This window comes from Ictalurus furcatus, chromosome 8 (assembly GCF_023375685.1).
Source record: "Ictalurus furcatus strain D&B chromosome 8, Billie_1.0, whole genome shotgun sequence".
NCBI lineage: Eukaryota > Metazoa > Chordata > Actinopteri > Siluriformes > Ictaluridae > Ictalurus > Ictalurus furcatus.
Genome location: NC_071262.1, coordinates 20,857,521 through 20,876,306, shown reverse-complemented (window position 1 = coordinate 20,876,306; position 18,786 = coordinate 20,857,521). Strand labels below are relative to the sequence as shown.

Below are 18,786 nucleotides of genomic sequence, written 5' to 3'. Positions count from 1 at the left end.
TGGCAAAGGTTTTAACTGGATTCAGAAAGGAAATTTCTTTCTGGACATTAAGAGAGACTTGAATGTTTTTCCTTTTGGTAGGGCTGATTTTTATTATATTACGCTTTATACTTTATTATATTTACAATGAATAAATTTTGTGTTAAAGTGTTTAAAATGTTAGAATAAGTGCTTCAGTTAATGAAAAAACAAAAAACCAAACATTTTAAAGCTTAGTAGTTTTTAAAGAGAACAAGATCAGATTGTTTTGGTTATTTGGTGTCATACGTCAATATCGAAATCGGAAAAGAAGAAAGAAAAAAAAAGAAAAAAAAAAAGAAAAAAAAAAGTGATTTTGTGCCATCTCTAGTTTGTAGTGAAGTCAACCATCCATTTTCTTTGCCGTTTATCCAACACAGGGTCATAGGGAGCCTGAAGCCTATCCCAGGGAACTTGGGGCATAAGATAGGGGGGACACCCGGGACGGGGTGCCAAATCATCACAGGGCACAATCCCACACACTCCCATTCATACACTACGGACAATTTAGAGATGCCAAGTCAGCCTACAACGCACGTCTTTCAACTGGGGAGGAAACCAGAGTACCCAGAGGAAACCCTGGAAGCACCGGGAGAGCATGCAAGCTCTGCATACACAGGACAGAGGTGGGAATCGAGCCCCAACCCTGGAGGTGCGAGGCAAGCGTGTGTTCCCCCCCCCGAAAACAAATCAATCAACAATGAAAAAGTAAAGTACACACAACCAGTCTAATCTGGCAACCCAGTCTTCTACATAAACACCTCCTCTTTATGTGCACGCATTAAAGGAAAAAAATGCTGATAACATTATTGGCTAAAGCTTGCAAAAATCTCATTTGTCCATGCCAAGCTGATGACTAAATCGTGTCATTATATTCTTAAATTCGGGGTATTCATCTGAAATTGAGTTAGCGTTTCCATAAACAAACCTAAACAATTTCATATTTGCTTAGACGGACTGTTAAAGGAATGAAAATGATCTCATGAAATAAAATTATGTCATAAACTCTGTCCAAAATGCAGGGGAGAAAGAATGACTTCTGAAATGACATCATCTCAGTTAGGACCATATTTGAGCATAGACCAGCTCAGGAGCTTGTGCCAAGTTGACACACGTCCATGTTCGTCGACACTGTCCAACCTGTTAAATGGCTTCACCTTTGGACTGATCTTTGCACATACTACACAATCACACAAGTAACCTTTCTTCTCGAACAAGACCGACTTTGATTATTTTATGATTAATCTACAATAAAATTTACAGTACCACAATGTGTACCCTTAAAAAGAGGTCAAGTCTTGAACGCAAGCTTTAAATGGTGTGCGATTGAAGCGTGCGTCAGAGCAGTCACAAGTGATCATCTTCCGGACCATAACAGCTGCTTCACTGAGTCCATAAAGTGTCTATAAGCAAGGGATGAACACCCGAGGACGTGCTGTTGCAGGAAAATAATAAACAGGGTGCTGTGATGCGGCCTGACGCAGAGCCTAATAGAAGACGGTGATCCATCGTTATTCGTCATCGGACAGGTGTGGAAGGCATACGAGTGTCGCTGTACACACACGCACACACACACTTAGTCACGACAGCTGTAAAAGCTCTTGACCTACTTATGACCTGCATATTGATGTTCATGTCCATGTAAGTCAGAATTCTAAGCTTTTTGTGGGAAAATCTACGCTTCTGAGGAAAAAGACAAAGCCCGTGTAGCATCTAGTGTGTGCTCAGAACATGTTCAATTACAGACAGGTCATTAATTCATCAGTGCACGAGGGAAGATGATGATCACCATCTGTAATAACATCATATCCCAGAAACTACCTGACACAGACAGGCACAACTTTTTAAAATGTGAAATGTGCGTCATGTCCTTTTCTTCATTAAGCTCAGTATAGTTTCACTACGAAAGACGAGATGTGGTGCGTTGTGTCGCCTTCTCTTACGTCGAGGGCTTCCAGGAAGACGCAATAAAAATGAAGACATCACATTAGGCACTTACACTGGAGAAAGACTTTCTCCTTCACGTTAGCCAATTCATTTCCTTCCGCTTTTCCTTCTCCATCTTCTCCTAAAGGATTCCCAGTTATTCCAAAGCCAACTGTGAGATCATCTCTAAGGAGGGTACTGGGTCTGCTCCAGGGTCTCTGTCCAGTGAGACGTGCCTGATAAATATCTTCCACGCCACAATGAGCGGCTCCTCTCGATTTGGAGGACCAGTGGCTCTACCAAAGCATCATCGAAGAACTAAAACAGTAAATCACTAAAAGGAACCAAAATCTCTCCAACTTTGTGTCCTGAAACAGTACCTACAACGCAACATGATCCGCACGAAACGGAACAAAGAACTTCACACAAACAGATATGAACAATGTTCCCATTTATGATAAGAACCAGAAAAAGTAGTGCATCACAGGTATCTGCTGAACTAATTGGCAATATTGAGGAGTCATCTTTTCAGTTTGCTAAAACCTTCAACCAGCAGATAAACAAGTGTGTACAGATACGTGTTAAAAAAACAAACAAACCCATAATTCCTTTAGGGTCTACTCCCACAAGTCCTTTAGAATCTATCTGCCTCCATCATCACTTATGCGGACATCTTCAGCTTAATGAAAGAAAGTCTGAGATTATTGTGTTTGATCCACCAAAACACACAGAGAAAATAACCAGCATTCAATTCATGTTCCTTTAGTGATGGATGGAGAGAGAGAGAGAAATAATCCTCCTGTGTCATCTCTTCACTGGTTGCCAGTTCAGTTCAGGATTGATTTGAAGATTTTATTATTAGTTTTTAAAGCACTACACAACTTGGCTCCACTTTATATTATAGATCTCCTAAGCCTTTATATTTCATCTAGGCCTCTGAGGTCTATAAATCAAATGTTGTTGGCGGTCCCTCAGTCTAAGCAAAAGTCAAAGGGTGATTGGTCATTCTGTGTACTTGCTCCTAAACTATGGAAAAATCTCCCCCTTTATATTCACTTGGCCCAATCAGTGGAGATTTTTAAGTCTCAGCTGAAATCATATCATTATACTTTGACATTTGAATTGGGGGAACCTCGAGTACTGGTGATATTTGTTCTGTTACTGATCGCACTATGTATATGCAGTTTTTGTTGGAGTTTATAATGCTGTTAAAGTCTTTATATATATTGATGATGTTTGCCATTTCACTCTTTTTTTTTTTTCTTTTTTTTTTAACTTCCTAATTGTGAAGCACTTTGGTCAACACATTTTGAAAAATGTGCTATACAAATAAAATTGAATTGAGTTGAGATCATTCACATTACATCTGAATGACTACCCTGTTGAGACTTAGTAAAGTTAGTAACACATTCAATCTTTATTGGATCATTCCTGAGCAATGCAACCTCCCCGTCTCTTTGGCGGTCTAAGCTTTGCTTTCGGTCCCTTATCACCTGATATGAACTCATTATCATCCTCAATCAATTGATTAGAGGCTCTCCAACAAGTCAGTGTTAGGGACTTTTTAAAAAAAATAAATAAATAAACGTAACAGCTCTGTCCAGTCATCTTTTAACAAGCCACATTGATTATCAGACCAGAGAGTGTAAATCTATGAAACTCTGACCAATTTAACCCCCCCCCCCCTTCCCCCCCACTTATGTTTAATCGGTTCGGCTAAAATACATTGCTGTCCAAAAGTGGGTGACCCCTGGGTTAAAAAAGATAGCTCAGAAATAAATATGTGGGTGACATTACAGACAGTACTTGCATATCTACAGTGTGCTTTTATACCGTGTTGACTGCACCTGAAAAACCACCCAGCGTTATGTATAACAAGCATCTAGTCATGACCCAGTTAATGAGAGATAAAAAGGTAGCAGCAGGCATATCTGAACCTGGGGCTCCCAAAGTTTTTGGGCAATTGACCCATTTTGGAAATGGACATTATGAATTTTCTGTGACTGCAAGCCTTTATAATCTAGGCTTTTACAATATAGGACTACTGTATCATTTGAACATTTGATCATATTAGTAGCACACATCTGCATAATGCAAGTGACTAAAAACCAAAGGAATATTTCAGTCTAGTGAGAAGTGTCGTGTTCTAGGAAAACAGCCCAGGCCGGCGTGGTGTAATGCGGCTCAATGTGAAGCAGATACCTGGGGTATGACTGTGTGCGCATACGTACGCAGCCGCAACGTGTTCACACACGCTCGATTGGTTTATGTACATCTGGAGGATTAAAAACAGCACTCCAGGGATAACACCGAGACAAAACATCCCTGTCAGTCAGGTTTCCAAATCAAACTGCAAAAATGTTTAGTGACTTATTGCTCGGCGATGTTAAACACACCAACGCAACAGTTCTGTCTTTCCAAAACTCTGTCCTGTGTGCTGGAAGATTACGTTCCTTTTGAAATACATGCTTTATGCCACCATTTTACGATCTGCACAAATCAGCCACTGTTCTCAGGCAGGTCCTAATCCCAAGCTCATGCACTAGTGAACTTCACTGTATGTGGCTTACAAACCACAGCAATCAGTTTATACCATTAGACTGTTATCAGCATGAATCCAGGCTCATTTCTACATCACACTTTTCACCAAAAGACAAACAAACAAACAAAAAAAACTATTAACAATCATGTGGATCTACAAACAAATAAGACTAATAAGCTTTCAATTCCTCATCAGCAATGTGCAGATCAAGTACAGCCTCAGGAAGACTAAAATGAATTACTGAGAAGCTGAAAAAGCCACTCTTGACCTTCTGACCTCTGACCAGTTCAAAGGTTACTTCTGGTAGCAACCTCCAGTGACACCACGGATTTGAAAACAGCATTCTTTCCATTTCCCCATGTATCCACGAAGAACATACAGAAAGCAACAACACCAGAATGTCAGATGTGGGTCAGCTAAAACCTGACAACCTGATTTGACTAACAAATGGATATGAAAATGAGTCATTTGACTTAAGCTGCTTCTTATGCGTCCTGTTTACACTGGCAGGGCTTCACAACAGCGAGTTAAGTGAGGAGTTAAAGTCAGAATGTTTTTGTTACAAGTACAGGAGTTCAAATTTCCAATTTTGCTACCAAGACACATGATAATCTCAGTATCATTAGACTTCAACAGCTTTAAGAGCAAAGTGGATCAGTCTGGATAAACAGGTTAACTAAAGGCCAAAATTAATGTAAAAATGAATAATCTATAATCGTCCATCAGCAATATCACTAATTGGAACTAATCGTGTTTGACATGAGATGTTTTAGCTTTAACAGACTTACAGGAAAGAAGAATAGGACCATTTTATCTGTCAATTTCATCAGGCACATTTTCTGTAATGCGTGTTTTTTCCAGAAATGTATCAAATCATATAATATATGTATATTGCATATTAATTTCGTTACATACCCTGACATCTTCGCATGCTCTGCCTTTCTTGTACTCCTTGTGGTTGGCTCGTTTGTCCAGCTTGGTCCACAGGGCTTTGGCCTTCCAAGAGGTGACGGCCGCTTTCAGGTTGCTGTAAAAGCCTCGTTGATCGGCCGGGTCGAGCTCCAGCAGCCTGCACAGCAAGCCGAAAGCCTGGAGGGTGCCTTTACACGTGGAGGCCTGAACGAAGTTCTCAAACAGCTGGCTGGCCTGAGAACTCCGCTCATCATCAGTTTCCCCCATCACTTCCCTGCTCCTTCGTTGCCCCTTTCCCTCAGTCAGAAAGGGAGCTAGCTCAGGTCGAGGCTGCTGCTGGCATCATCTCTGAGCAGTGCTGAAAAAGAAACGGATGAAAGTGAATTACATGTCTGGTTGCAGACGTTCATACAGGTACATTACAGCTCTGGTTGCTTTAAAATGAACGCCTTAACAGTGGGCTTAAGCATTTTCAGGTGGCTTGTCTTATTTAGGAAGGTCAACGTGGCGTTTTTTTCCATTTTAAAAACTCCTGGAGTTGCCAGACATTCACAGTAAATTGCTTGCTCAATAGGGATTAATCCACACACTTAAAATCTGTATCCTGCATATGTTTCTGTAAAGCTGCTTTGAGACAATGTCCACTGTAAAAAGCGCTATACAAATAAAGTTGAATTGAACTGAATGTCTGGCAACACGTTTGTGGAAGTGTATCATGGCATGAACAACAGATTTCTGAGGACCTCAGAAAAAGAGTTACAAAACCATTTCTAAAGAGTTTGGAATCCACCGATCCACAGTCAGACAGACACCAGCCAATTCTAAAGGAAAAATGTCAGGACATCTGTTCATGAACTGACTCAAGAGAGAAAGTGGGGCATGCAGCAAGACAGCGACCCTAAATACACAAGCCGTTCTACCAAATAATGGTTAAAGAAGAATAAAGTTAATGTTTTGGGATGGTCAAGTCAAAGTCCTGACCTTAATCCAAAAGAAATGTTGTAGAAGGACCTGAAGCAAATAGTTCATGTGAGGAAACCCACCAACATCCCAGAATTCAAACTGTTCTGTACTGAGGAACAGGCTAAAACTCCTCCAAGCCGATGTGTGGGATGGATCACATTGGGGTCAACGCCAGATACTCAAAGCAAAGGTTCACATACCTTTGCCACTCACAGATGTGTAATATTCGATCATTTTCCTCAATAAATAAAACCACCAAGTATAATATTTTTGTCTCATTTGTTTAATTGGGTTCTTGTTGTCTACTTTTAGGACTTGTGTGAAAATCTAATGATGTTTTAGGTCATATTTATGCAGATATCTAGAAAATTCTAATGGGTTCGTAAACCTTCAAGCACCGCTGTACATTTAACAATGATGTGTCATACATAAGTAAACTGTAATTCGTTTTATGATTAAAGAGTTAGCTAAAAGTACAATACATTCACCTTTTGAGGTAAAAGATATATACACTAAAGGTGCAAAATGTGTACGCTTGAAGGTACCACCCCAGTGACAAGTAATGATACAGTTCAGTGCCTTTTTTTTTTTCCTGAGAGAAAAGACTAAAAAGCAGATGACAGGCATTAAACATGTCTTGCGTGGTAGACTACACCCGTGGTGAGGAGGAAGAAAAAAAGGAGGAAAAAAACAAAACAAAAACACCCCTGTTCATTTTCAGGTCAATTGTTTGACTATATGAACTTATTTGTATCCAAGGGCATTGGGTTTTGTTGTGAATCTCCTGTTGCCAACTCAGAAATGAAGCCTGGCAGTCTTTCACTCTCAGGTCTTTATGATCTTTTTATATACACCAGGCTGTGCTTTGAGGTTTCTCCATCAAAGCATTGTGTACATGTCCCAGCGGAGTCAGCACTGAACACGACACAAAGTCCACACAGCCAGGTGTTCACACGACCGGCAACACGGTAAAGTCTATGACCTCATAAAAGAGGAAGAAGATCACAGTCTGGGAAAGCTGTGGTGGTGTTTTCACCACTGAATGTGTTTGCACAGAAGGCCGAGGGGTCCGTTTTTTGGAAATAGCGAGCAGGATGAAACGAATGTAATCGAAGAACGCCGTGCTGAAGCGTGCTGTTTTATGAAGGAAGGTGTTCAATTACACCAGCCCCGCTGCTCGTAATGGATATCCCGCAGCTCTGAAAGAAGTACAGGATAGAGCTATTGATACAAAACTACTGCATGAGCATGGACTGCATAATGTCCATGGATCAGAAATGTATAAAACTACAGTAACTCATGCGAACATAGATTTTACTTTTACTGAGAAGCTATCACACGTGACGGGAGACCTACGAATTCTTTTCCTCAGCTTTTGCGTGGCCATGTACATATTTTTGATAAAATAGACACAATAAACTCAATAATCTGCTTTATAATAATCCAGCTTTACATCTCCCAATCTTTGCAACAGAAATGTTTCTATACATCATAATAGGCACACTTACACTTTGCCTTTTTTGTGTGGAAATTAACTAGATTTAATTCATGGCGGCCAAGAGTATTTTTAAACTAGCTCAATCTGGCAATCCAGCCATTAACAGTCATGTCTGCGGCTCCTTCCCCATTAAAATTGTTCATAGCACAAACATGGTGCAGTGACAATTCTGCCCCTATGGACTCCTATTATATCTCATTTTTACCAATAACTTGAAAGCTAAGTGTGGTAGCACGCTCGCAAGTGCCGCATGATTGCGCAACATCTAGAAAGGTGAGCGATCAACTTATCTCAGTCACGGCGACACAATCAAATCTCTGGCCACTCTAAAGAGATCATAAATCATTTAGAATTTATGGAGTTGCAAATCAGGACTGTATGAAGATTCACATTTGTTGAACGACTGATAGAAACGCCGGTGTTTCCCCCTCATCTGCTCCCATTGACAAGCCGCCACTGACAGCATTTATATTTTACACGCGTTAAACTGTCATTTATCCTTCACAAAAAATATATACAGTGTTGTCAGTATAGTGGAAATGACATTAAAAACCTTGCATATATTATACATAAATAAGGTGTCACATGACACATGATAAATGATGCCTCAGCTAAAATGCAGACCACTAAAACACAGCAGAGGGGAAAAGGTGGACTCCAGCACCGTGCCACAACACTTAATGTGAGAAACCCTACAGTGAGTCTAGATCTTCTTAATGGAAGTACAAGTACATCATTTAAGAGTAGTCTTTTTATTCCAACTAGGGTTCCAAACACTGATTATGCTATAGCTCTGTACTTACAGATTGGATTACAGGGGTCCAAGCACCAAGCGTGCATCAGCCCTGTAATAACGTAGGGCTCCAAACACTCCATGTGAATTACCACATAGTGACTACAAAAATGTCTAATTAGGGGTCCAAGCTAAGCTTATGAGATTATGTACAGTATTCCATCGTCCTATCCTGCCCCCTAACTACCGCCAACTGACAGTAGAGTTGTTCATGGTTTGGAGGGGTGTACTGTAGGCTTTATATTTTTGGCTCTGAAATCAGACAGACAAATACAGGCTATTAATATTCGTATAAAGACTAGACTACAAAAACTCCTAAAAGGAAACACATATTACAAGATACAACACAATTGATTTTTGTTGATATTAAAGCTGCAGACACTGTTTTCCGGCACGTTTAAAGTCTCCAAGATGGCAGCCATTAAGATGAACCCATCTGCAAATCCCAATCTTATCATTAATCATCTCAAGCCTAGTCCAAGCACTAGGTGGGAACATTCTAGACATGGTGGATAGAAGATATGCATACAAACTAGCAGAGTGTAAGGATTAAGAAGGTGTGACTTTCATAAATTATATACATTTATTCCATGGGAAACTGGAAAATGGTGGCATCTTGCCATTCACTTTGGAGATTTGCTGGGACAAAAGAAAAACAAAATAGGAAATTGGACAATATTAAAAACCAATGTAGATTCGGTTTGTTCTATTTTTGTCGCTTGCAGCAGGAGGAAGGGTATTGCTTTCATTATAGAAATAAAGTTGACGTAAAGCTGAAGTGACCGGTTGATGTGCTGCAGGAACGCCGAGTGCACAGCTGCCCAGAGACCGAGACAGAGGAAGGAAAGGGGATAACGTGTAATTCCTCCCGGTATGAAGGAAGAAGTGCTGAAAAGTACCCTCTGGGCAGTGTGTCCTGGGAAAAACAGGAAGATCTAAAATGTGGCTCAGCTGCTAAAGGACATTTCATTTCAAGAAACTAAAGATCAAAAGGCGGTATTTCAGACTGTCCATGTTTCATATAACCGAGCCCACAGCAAATATTCCAGAAAACGTTTATTTGCTTTTAATATCCTGTGGTGGAAAAAGAATTCAAAGCAGTCCTAACATGGAAATTATAGAATTGCAAAAAAATAAGACCTTCAGCTGCACATTGATCATCGGGTTCCAGGAAACCGATGAGAACAATTCCAGCCTGGTTATGTTGTTAAGAAGAACATCTACTCAATCCTTCCTTGTGACCATCTCTTCTCATCACGTCTTCTGAGATTTGATCTACTAACCACAAACTGAACACCCCCCATTGTTCTGCAGACATTTTCTGAACCCTGAAATCAGTGTTTGACTGGGTCTCTCACAATCTCCCCAAAGGAAACAATGAAAAGCCAAATGAAGATGCCAAAAAAAAGGAAGGAAAAAAAAAAAAAAAAAAAAAAAAAAAAAAAGGACAGGTGCAGAAAGGAAAGGAACACAAGTTGAAAACATTCATCGAGAAATATTATTTTGTGCTATGTTGGCAAATCAGTAGTTACTTTGACAACTCCATGGGTTGAAAATGACTCATGGACTCGAATGATTTCTCACGTCAAAGCCAAAGTCAGGAAGCGTGTATATTATGAAATGCTGGACAGCGAGTTACAAAACGTATTTGAATCAATTTGCTTAGTAAGTAGTTAAAACTACTCTGCTGACACAGCAGCCCTGGCAAACACCATTTTGAATATATCTTATGTCAAGTCATCAAATCACTATCCTGCCTCTGGTTCATGTCGAAGTCAATCCCAAAGAGAGTCGATTAATTGATTCCAGACATTCAATGCTAAGGGTCAAACTTTGTTGCCAAAGTTTTCTGCATGTGGAATCGGCTTCAAAGTGTATGAAATGTACAGAATACCATCACCTTGCATTAGTTTGTGGGTCTCATATGATTTTCATAAGCACTTGATAATCATCTCATGCTCGGTCAGATTATGTGATAAATGAAATGTATTGCAGTTACTGATGCTCATCTCCACTCAGTCATGTTTTGCTAAGAGCTAAATCATCATATGGTTTGAACATCGACTGGTTTCTTCTCCTGCATCCACAGGGGGAAAAAAACAAAAACCCTATGCTTGTTTTGTCAGAAACGTCCTGTTTCTCCTAGAAGCTCTGTGCACTACATTTCATTGTTTCTACATCTACTATGTATATGTAAATAAAGGCACAGTTCTTGAAGGCAATTACAAATTTGAAGCCATTTATTGCAGCAGTTCTCAAACCTTTTGTATCCAGGGACACCCTCCCGGCTATGGGAACCTCAAGAGAACCCAACAGGCTTTTACAGACCACCAACAACACATACGGTATATATTATCTATGCTCCATCAGCTAACACTCACCGTATCCTAGTGCAGTCATGCCATGGTTTCTGTAATTCCCGATAGCGACTGTAAAGTAAAAGCTAGCGTTTGTCACGTCACAGCACTGCCCTCGATTCCTACGAGTGTGTCTTATCCAGGAGCGTTCAGATGTTCTCTCCGCTCAGAATAGCAGAGTTTCATATTTCAGTTTCCAGGAGGGTATGATCACGTAGCCACCCGCCAGGTTACAGGAGGCTAGGACACCTCATCAAGGGCTTTTTTAAATAAATAAATATAATGTAATATATATAAGGTCATTAAGGTCAATAAATTAAGCAAGAAGAACTTCCCCCATAAAGGAATGATCAACACTGGGAAGCGGTGGATGTTTAATTGACCTTTTCATGATAGTAAATTTCCCTCAAGACAAAATCCTTCTGGCTTGTAACACTTCGCCTACTGATACAGTACTGTGCAAAAAAGGTTTAAGCTGTAGAAATGCTGTAGAGCAAAGATTCCTTCAAAATGATGAAATGAAATGTAATGTTTCTACATTTGAAAAAAATAATACCGTAAAGATCAGTAAACAGTAGTAAATGAAACAAAGTCAATATTTGGTGTGACAAAAAAATACAAATAAAAACAGTAGTCTCCGGTATAATTAGTGCAGTTTTATAAGGAAATGAGCTGTAAGTTTTATTGAGCATCTTGCAGAAACAGACACAGTTCTTCTGGAGACTTTGACTGTCACACTCGCTTCTTATTTTTGCAGCAAAACTCAGCAGCCTTCATTGTGTTTTTTTGTCTGAAAAATGTCTCATACGTAATCTGCTGCTTTCTTTACTGACATACAAACATTTTTCTGAAACATTTCATTTTGTGCTGGAAAACTAATGTTTGGGATTCTACAGTGGTTTTGTACTGACTCGATAATGTAGCGGTCATAAAATAAATAAATAAATAAATAAATCTATACAAAGATTATATTAAAAATAAATAAATAAATAAATAAATAAATAAACAAACAAACAAACAAATAAAGTGCCTAAAACTTTTGCACAGGACTGAACATCTGCAAATTATCAATAAAACAATATCCTGGTTAACTTCCTGCTAATTATTTGCAATTTTTAGACCCAACAGGAAGCAGAGAATTATGCACATGCTTCTGCTCGAATGTTAATCACGTGCACCAGCTGCACTATTCAAATAGCAGGGTGGCGACGGTGGAAAAGGCGACTTGTATTTACTTTGGATTTAGGCTTTTCCGGTATGCCGAGACTGTTTGAATGCGATCCTGCTAATCTGCACTATGCACCCGCAGGGGTAGACGTAGATTAGAGCTGTGGTACTCTCTGGGGTAATGCGGAGTCATTTAGATTTAACAAAAAAATAAATAAATAAAATAAATTTTATAGTACATAAACTCAGACACATTCAGAGCAAGTTACAAATAAAGGAGCAACCCTTTTCCTAATCTGTTACCTCCAAAAGAAAGTGAAATGTGTCTGAAAAGGCTGTGTAGGTTCCTTATTAAATCTCGAAAGATTTGTTATCTTTGTTTACAGAAGCTAAAACACATGCATATGTGCACACGTGTGCAAAAGGATCACGTTACACATGACAGCAGCCAGAGACAAGTGCTGAATATACGTACTAAATGCTGAGACGTGCGTTTTAAATGGTCACAATGGCACGCTAGCCGCTGTTGCTAGCTATGATAGCTCTCCAACCACATTAGCATGGCATACTAGCTGCTGTCGCTAGCTGTTCCACCACATTAGCATGGCATACTAGCCGCTGTTGCTAGCTATGATAGCTCCCCCACCACATTAGCAGAGGTTAGATTTGTCCCAATGTCAATGCCAATTGTGTATTTATTAAGGTCGATGTTTTTGTAGTTACATTCAACATTGTGGAACGTCAGGAAAACAAATGAGCTCCTGTTATCACTTACATTATAGCAGCTATAAACACTCATTCCTTCACCTACCTGCCTCTGTCTGTCTCTCTGTGTTAATAAGAAGGGGATAAAATGCAGCTGGTCACTACACTAGAGATGGAACCAATCAGATTCCTGCATTTTTACGATCGCAGAAATGAACGCAAAATCAAGCACAATATTTGGAGGAGCTTGCAAATGTTCAAATTTACCGCAGATTTTCCGCCAATTTAGGCCAAGACGCGTCCTGTACGAAATCCTGTACGGACCGATGAAAGAGTAAACAAAGCGATGTTTTTTTCATTCATCGCAAGTCCTGTTTTTAGCCATGTATGTATTAGTATGCAAGTTCTTCAAACTAAAATTTTAAAACATAGTCCTCTTTAATGAAAATAAATAAATAGCAGGTGAGTATCGGTATTGTGACGAGTACTACTTTTTTCTTTTACATGACCGCAAAAAAGCATAAAATTCCTCCGTCCTGAAGACTTTCCCGTGACGGAAAAATCAAAGGAGCAGATTTATGTCAAAGTGCTTACACTAAAGTCTTCTTTCATCATCAACGTTAAATAAAACATTTTCACCAGACCAACCTCCACCTTTATATAGATTTTGAATTCTAAAATAATGCCTGCCATACAAGTGCCTTCATGAATCGTTAGTATAGAAACAATAATGCATTAAAGCAAACTTTAATATAAACCTGTGATTTGAATTACACACGGATCCACTCTCAGGACTGCAGTTATAGTAAGTCAATCCACACCTCCCGACGAATCAGAATCGTGCTGTGGTATAAAAGTTACTTGCACTGGACTATTAAAGAGCCACGTTAATCTTCTCCTGCGTAAAGTTATTACTGAGACTGGCAAATGACTGAGCGAGAGCAGAAAGACCCCCAGTTCCGACATAAAGCTCTGAGCCTCCCACAGGAGCTTATTGCTTTCTGCAGATGACTAGCACTAATTATGACATTCAACACAGAGCCAAATCCCTCAGGGCTGTAAAGCTCTCCTCATGGCTGTGGTGAAACTCTGCTGTCGCACTGGGTGAACTTCGCCGGACCACTTGACCGTGACGCCACTGCGCTGGAGTATTTTTGTCATCTTCTCTGCTGATATACAGCACGGCCCTTATAAGTCAGCAGTACGCTCCTGGAAACTGCTGGTGCTTGGACATGAAGGAAGGAGGGTGTGTGGGAAAGTTCACACGAAAGTAGGAGACTGAAACTTGCCTGATGTGACTCGAGACGGGTGCAGATTTAAAGGGACATGTTCGGGGCAGCGGTAGAAAAGTGGTTAAGACGTTGGTCTACTGCTCAGAAGGTCGTGAGTTCAAACCCCAGCACTGCCAAGCTGCAACTGTTGGGGCCTTGAGCAAGGCACTTAACTCTCAATCGCTCAGATGTATAAATGAGATAAATGTACGTCTCTCTGGATAAGCGTGTCTGCTGGGGCTGTAACATGGGCTCTTATGTTAAAAGAAAATAAATGACTAGGATAAACCTTTCATACAGACTACACTATATGGCCACACCTGACCATCACACCCATTTGTGGTTCTTCCCCAAACTGTTGCTACAAAGTTGGAAGCACAACTGTGTAGAACGTCTTTGAATGCTGTGGCATTACAATTTCCCCTTCACTGGAACTCAAACCTGTTCCAGCATCACAATGCCCCAGTGCACAAAACAAGCTCCAGGAAGACATGGTTCACCAAGGTTGGAGCGGAAGAACTCTGTCGTCCTACACAGAGCCCTGACCTCAACCCTACTGAACACCTTTGAAATCGTGAAAAGCGTGTTCAATACTTTTTTCCTGCGTCATATGTTTATTACACATAACTTTATTTATGGACTTTTAAACGTTGTGAATTCTTTATATTCCCAGATTTCTTGAGTTAATACTGATGTCTGGTGAAAATCTCATGTGAATAGCCTCATTGGAAATATATTTACTGAAAAAAAAAAATCAAATTAAATGTTTGACGTGTCCAATACTTATTTCCTCCACTGTATGTGAAAGTAACCGAGCTGACTCCCTGCAAGCTCCTGTCGCCAAGTTATGCAAAAACTCACAGGTTGGGATGAGAGACGGTTCGGGTCCTTTGCTCAACTGCATTAATGGTTGTCCTATCAGTCAACAACATGCACGTTCTATATGTATAGTACATCAGAGGATTGGAACAGGAAATAATCAGCGATCATAATTGGGTTAGTGCTTCTACGCTTCGTGTGTCTTACGGCCATAAAGAAACGACTTCCCCACAGGTTACTTTCAACCTAGTGCTGCGATCTCATTTTACTGCCATGAAAATGTACAGAAAACCAGAAATGGGTGCAATACACCAACACCTCTGTAAACAGCTGAACGATGAGGTCTTGAAGAAGGAACAAGGTTTCAGCGACACTCAGGTGGCCACCTCGGTACGGCTAAACAGAGGTGCACATGTTTTAGCCTCGTTCGTTAGGTTGCAGTAAAACCCAAACATGTGACTGGGCGGCACACTGACTTGAGCTTGTACTTGCTTGGTAAGATACCTGAATTTATGATTTGTCCACTTGTGGTGATCAACTGGACCTAATGATATACTGATACAAGGACTGGATGCATATCCATCAGTCCATACAGGATTTCATGGAGTTTTCTTTTTGTGATTGTTGCGGCCAAAAATTTGTGTCACAAGGAGTTTTTTTGTGCTTTTTTTTGCAGAAAACTACACGAATTGGCGAAAGTTGCAAGTGCACAAAATTGTTCTGCATGATCTTTCGCAGTGATGTTTGTTGGTAACCGAGACCTTTTAGATGTACTCATGTTCAACGCGCATGAATCGAAGAGGGCTTTGGCTGAACGTGTGTCGTGATGACGTCACGACACGTCTTGGCCCAGATCTGACGAAAATCTGTGGTCATTTTGAAAGGTTGCAAGCTCTTCTAAATTTTGTAGCGTTTTCTTGATTTTGCGTTAATTCTGCGATCGGCAAGTCGCAAAATTCTAGAGGGACTGATCTATGGCTCGAGAACATATCCATATAAACGAGAAGATAGGAAGCAATGTGTCACTTTCCCACAAACTTGTCAATCAATCATGAATAGTCTATAACTTGTGTAGCTGTAACACTTACATTTTTTTCCTGGGCTCTGGGCCTGTGGAGCACGGCGTTTGGTACGATTATTGAAGCGTGAATGCTGTTTTCAAGCCTGGGACTGGGGTTCAATATGGGGTTCCCTTCAACCATATTGCATCAGGTGTGGAAGGGTATCCACGCTTGCAGCCACATTTCAACTAACGTGATTGGCTCAGCTGGTCATGTCATTTATTGTTAACGCTTTTGAGATGCTGGGGGAAGACTTGGTATTGTTCTTGATGCATAAAACAAGACATTCGCAGGACCGGAGCTGCCCAAGATCAGCCTTCACGGCTAAAAAACCTCCTTTAACGGTCCTTCCAGGATGTCACGATTTTGCGATCGCAGAAATCAACGCAAACTCAAGTTAACTCTCCTATATTTGGAAGAGCTTGCAATTTTTCCAAATTACAGCACATTTTCCACAGATTTGGGCCGAGACGAGTCATGTGACGTAATCACAACATGCATGCAGCCAAAAACCTCTTCAATTCACGTTCATCAAAAATGAGTGCAGCTAAAAGGTCTCATTTACCAACAAACATCACTGCAATTTCGTGCAATTGCGCCAAGTCAAGTAGTTTTACGGAAAAAAAAAAAAAAAATACAAAAAGCACAGCAAATTGAACAAAATTTTGAAAATAGTCGCAGCAAAATCATGCATTTTTGACCACAACGTTCCCAAAAACACTCTTTGCTTTTACCGATCATGAGATGTTTCTTGTGTGACACCTTGGTAACAAAAAGCCTTTTTATAGACCCTTAATTTATTAACCCAGCTGATATTCAATTGCACAGATAGGTGGTATAATAACTTCTGCTGGTTCCTTGCCTTGGAGAACTGCTTTTTCTCAGCGTGTTCAACACTTTTTTTCCTGTGTCATTCCACTTTATTTCACATAACTTCATTTACTGACATTAATGTTTGGATTTCTTTATATGTCTGGATATCTTGAGTTAATACCAAAGTCTAGTGAAAATTTCATGTGAATAGCCTCATTGGAAATATATTTACTGATTTTTTTTCTTCAATACTCATTTCCCCCACTGTATACCAGACCGACTCCATGTTAGCAGGTATTCCTGCACAACAACATCCCACGCATCCAAAAGGTGCCATTGAGTGTTGGAAAAGAATTAAAAAACAGAAAACGGATGAAACGACCATTTTGCAAACCTGAACGCACAAAAATTACGGATGGAACGGCTTAATCGAGCCAAAGTTTGGAAAAAAAACCACCCCTGTGATTATTAGATCACCAACAAACGAGCCCAGAATGGAGTCTGTAAAAAAAAAAAAAAAACACCACTCTTAGTCTCCAAGTCTATAAAGTCAAATAATATAAATAAAATGGTAGAAACAACAAAAATTAAGCTACATTACATAATATACTGTATACAGGCTACAATACAAACAGAACAAAAAACCCCAGAAAATCTGCAAATTTTTCAAACAAAAAGAGCATGAGGAATTTTTTTTTAAATGTGCAATTTATTTATTTATTCATACCATCTGCATGTCCATGCCTATTCTGTAAAATGTATTTTGCTATATACTGTACTTGCTTGTCATTTTTCATATTTCTGACACACAATCAACTCCATAATGCCTTAAAGTCAAATCAGCCCAGAAATAATAATGAATATGCTCATATACTCCCCTCACCAACAGTCATGTTAATAAATCTCATTAAAAAATAAACAATTTTAACAGGAAGTTGAAGAGTTATTTATTGGCCACATATTGAACAGGTGCTGATGAAATATTTAGGTTAACAGTGCACTTGATACTAAACACTAACCCAACCAGACATCTGATATCCGACCAAAACTTCACTTTATGCTCATCTTTAATAAATATAACCGCCTCGTTAGAGAATAAATAGTAAGTATATACATCTATACACACTCTAGTCAGGCTAGCTTTGAAAATAAATGTCTAGAGCTTGGACGTTTGAATTGACAAAAGTCCTGTCAAACTCACTCACCGGCTTTATTTGACGCCCAGCTTCTTTCTAATCCAGTGCTTATCTTGTTAACTTCGGGTATAAATCCGTAAACTTTCTGTCAACTATTCTGGACTGTGTTAGTCTTTAAAACAAACTTATCTAAGAAAAACATTCGCTATTTAGGTGCTCCCTTCTCCCCTCCAGCTGTCCGTACCGTTTCTCAAGCACACTGTGTGAGCCTCTCTGCATTTTATAACAGAAGGCGGGGCTTAGGGCTGTCACTGTCCAATCAGAAGCAAAGATAAACTTGGTGGGTCCAATCAAAACCGAGGACTGACTTCTTAAACCATTGTGCTAAGCTCCATTTGCAGTGAACGCTAAAGAAAAAAAAACCAAACAAACAAACAAACAAACAAACCCACCCCAATAATATAATTAATTTTAAAAGTCATATATAATGCATTTGAATGGCACATCCAAGCTACTGTTAATATATATAACACACAAATGTATGTATTCATATATATATATATATATATATATATATATATATATACACATACATATATATGTATGAATGTATGTATGTATATATATATGTATATATATATATATACACACGCACACATATATATATGTATGTATGTATGTATGTATGTGTATATATATATATATATATTCTTTAATTAAGGCAATGGAATGAATTAAAAACAATAAATTATATGAATAATAATAACACTGAAAAATAGCAAACCTAGCCTACATAGCACAAACA

General features: G+C 39.4%; 1 protein-coding gene across 5 annotated transcripts in view; it reads right to left on the bottom strand.

Moving 5' to 3' along the window:
* mical2b (microtubule associated monooxygenase, calponin and LIM domain containing 2b) overlaps window positions 1-18,435 on the bottom strand; it is a 66,376-nt gene extending 47,941 nt beyond the window's left edge. For 3 of the 5 annotated variants that reach the window (XM_053631400.1, XM_053631402.1, XM_053631403.1), the window contains exons 1-2: window positions 18,051-18,435; window positions 5,402-5,756 (exon numbers count right to left, since the gene is read on the bottom strand). In XM_053631400.1, coding sequence (XP_053487375.1) covers window positions 5,402-5,665 — 264 coding nt within the window. In that variant the 5' untranslated portion in view covers window positions 5,666-5,756; window positions 18,051-18,435. The other 2 variants (XM_053631404.1, XM_053631401.1) reach the window with 2 other exon arrangements.
* Window positions 18,436-18,786: the final 351 nt, after the last annotated feature.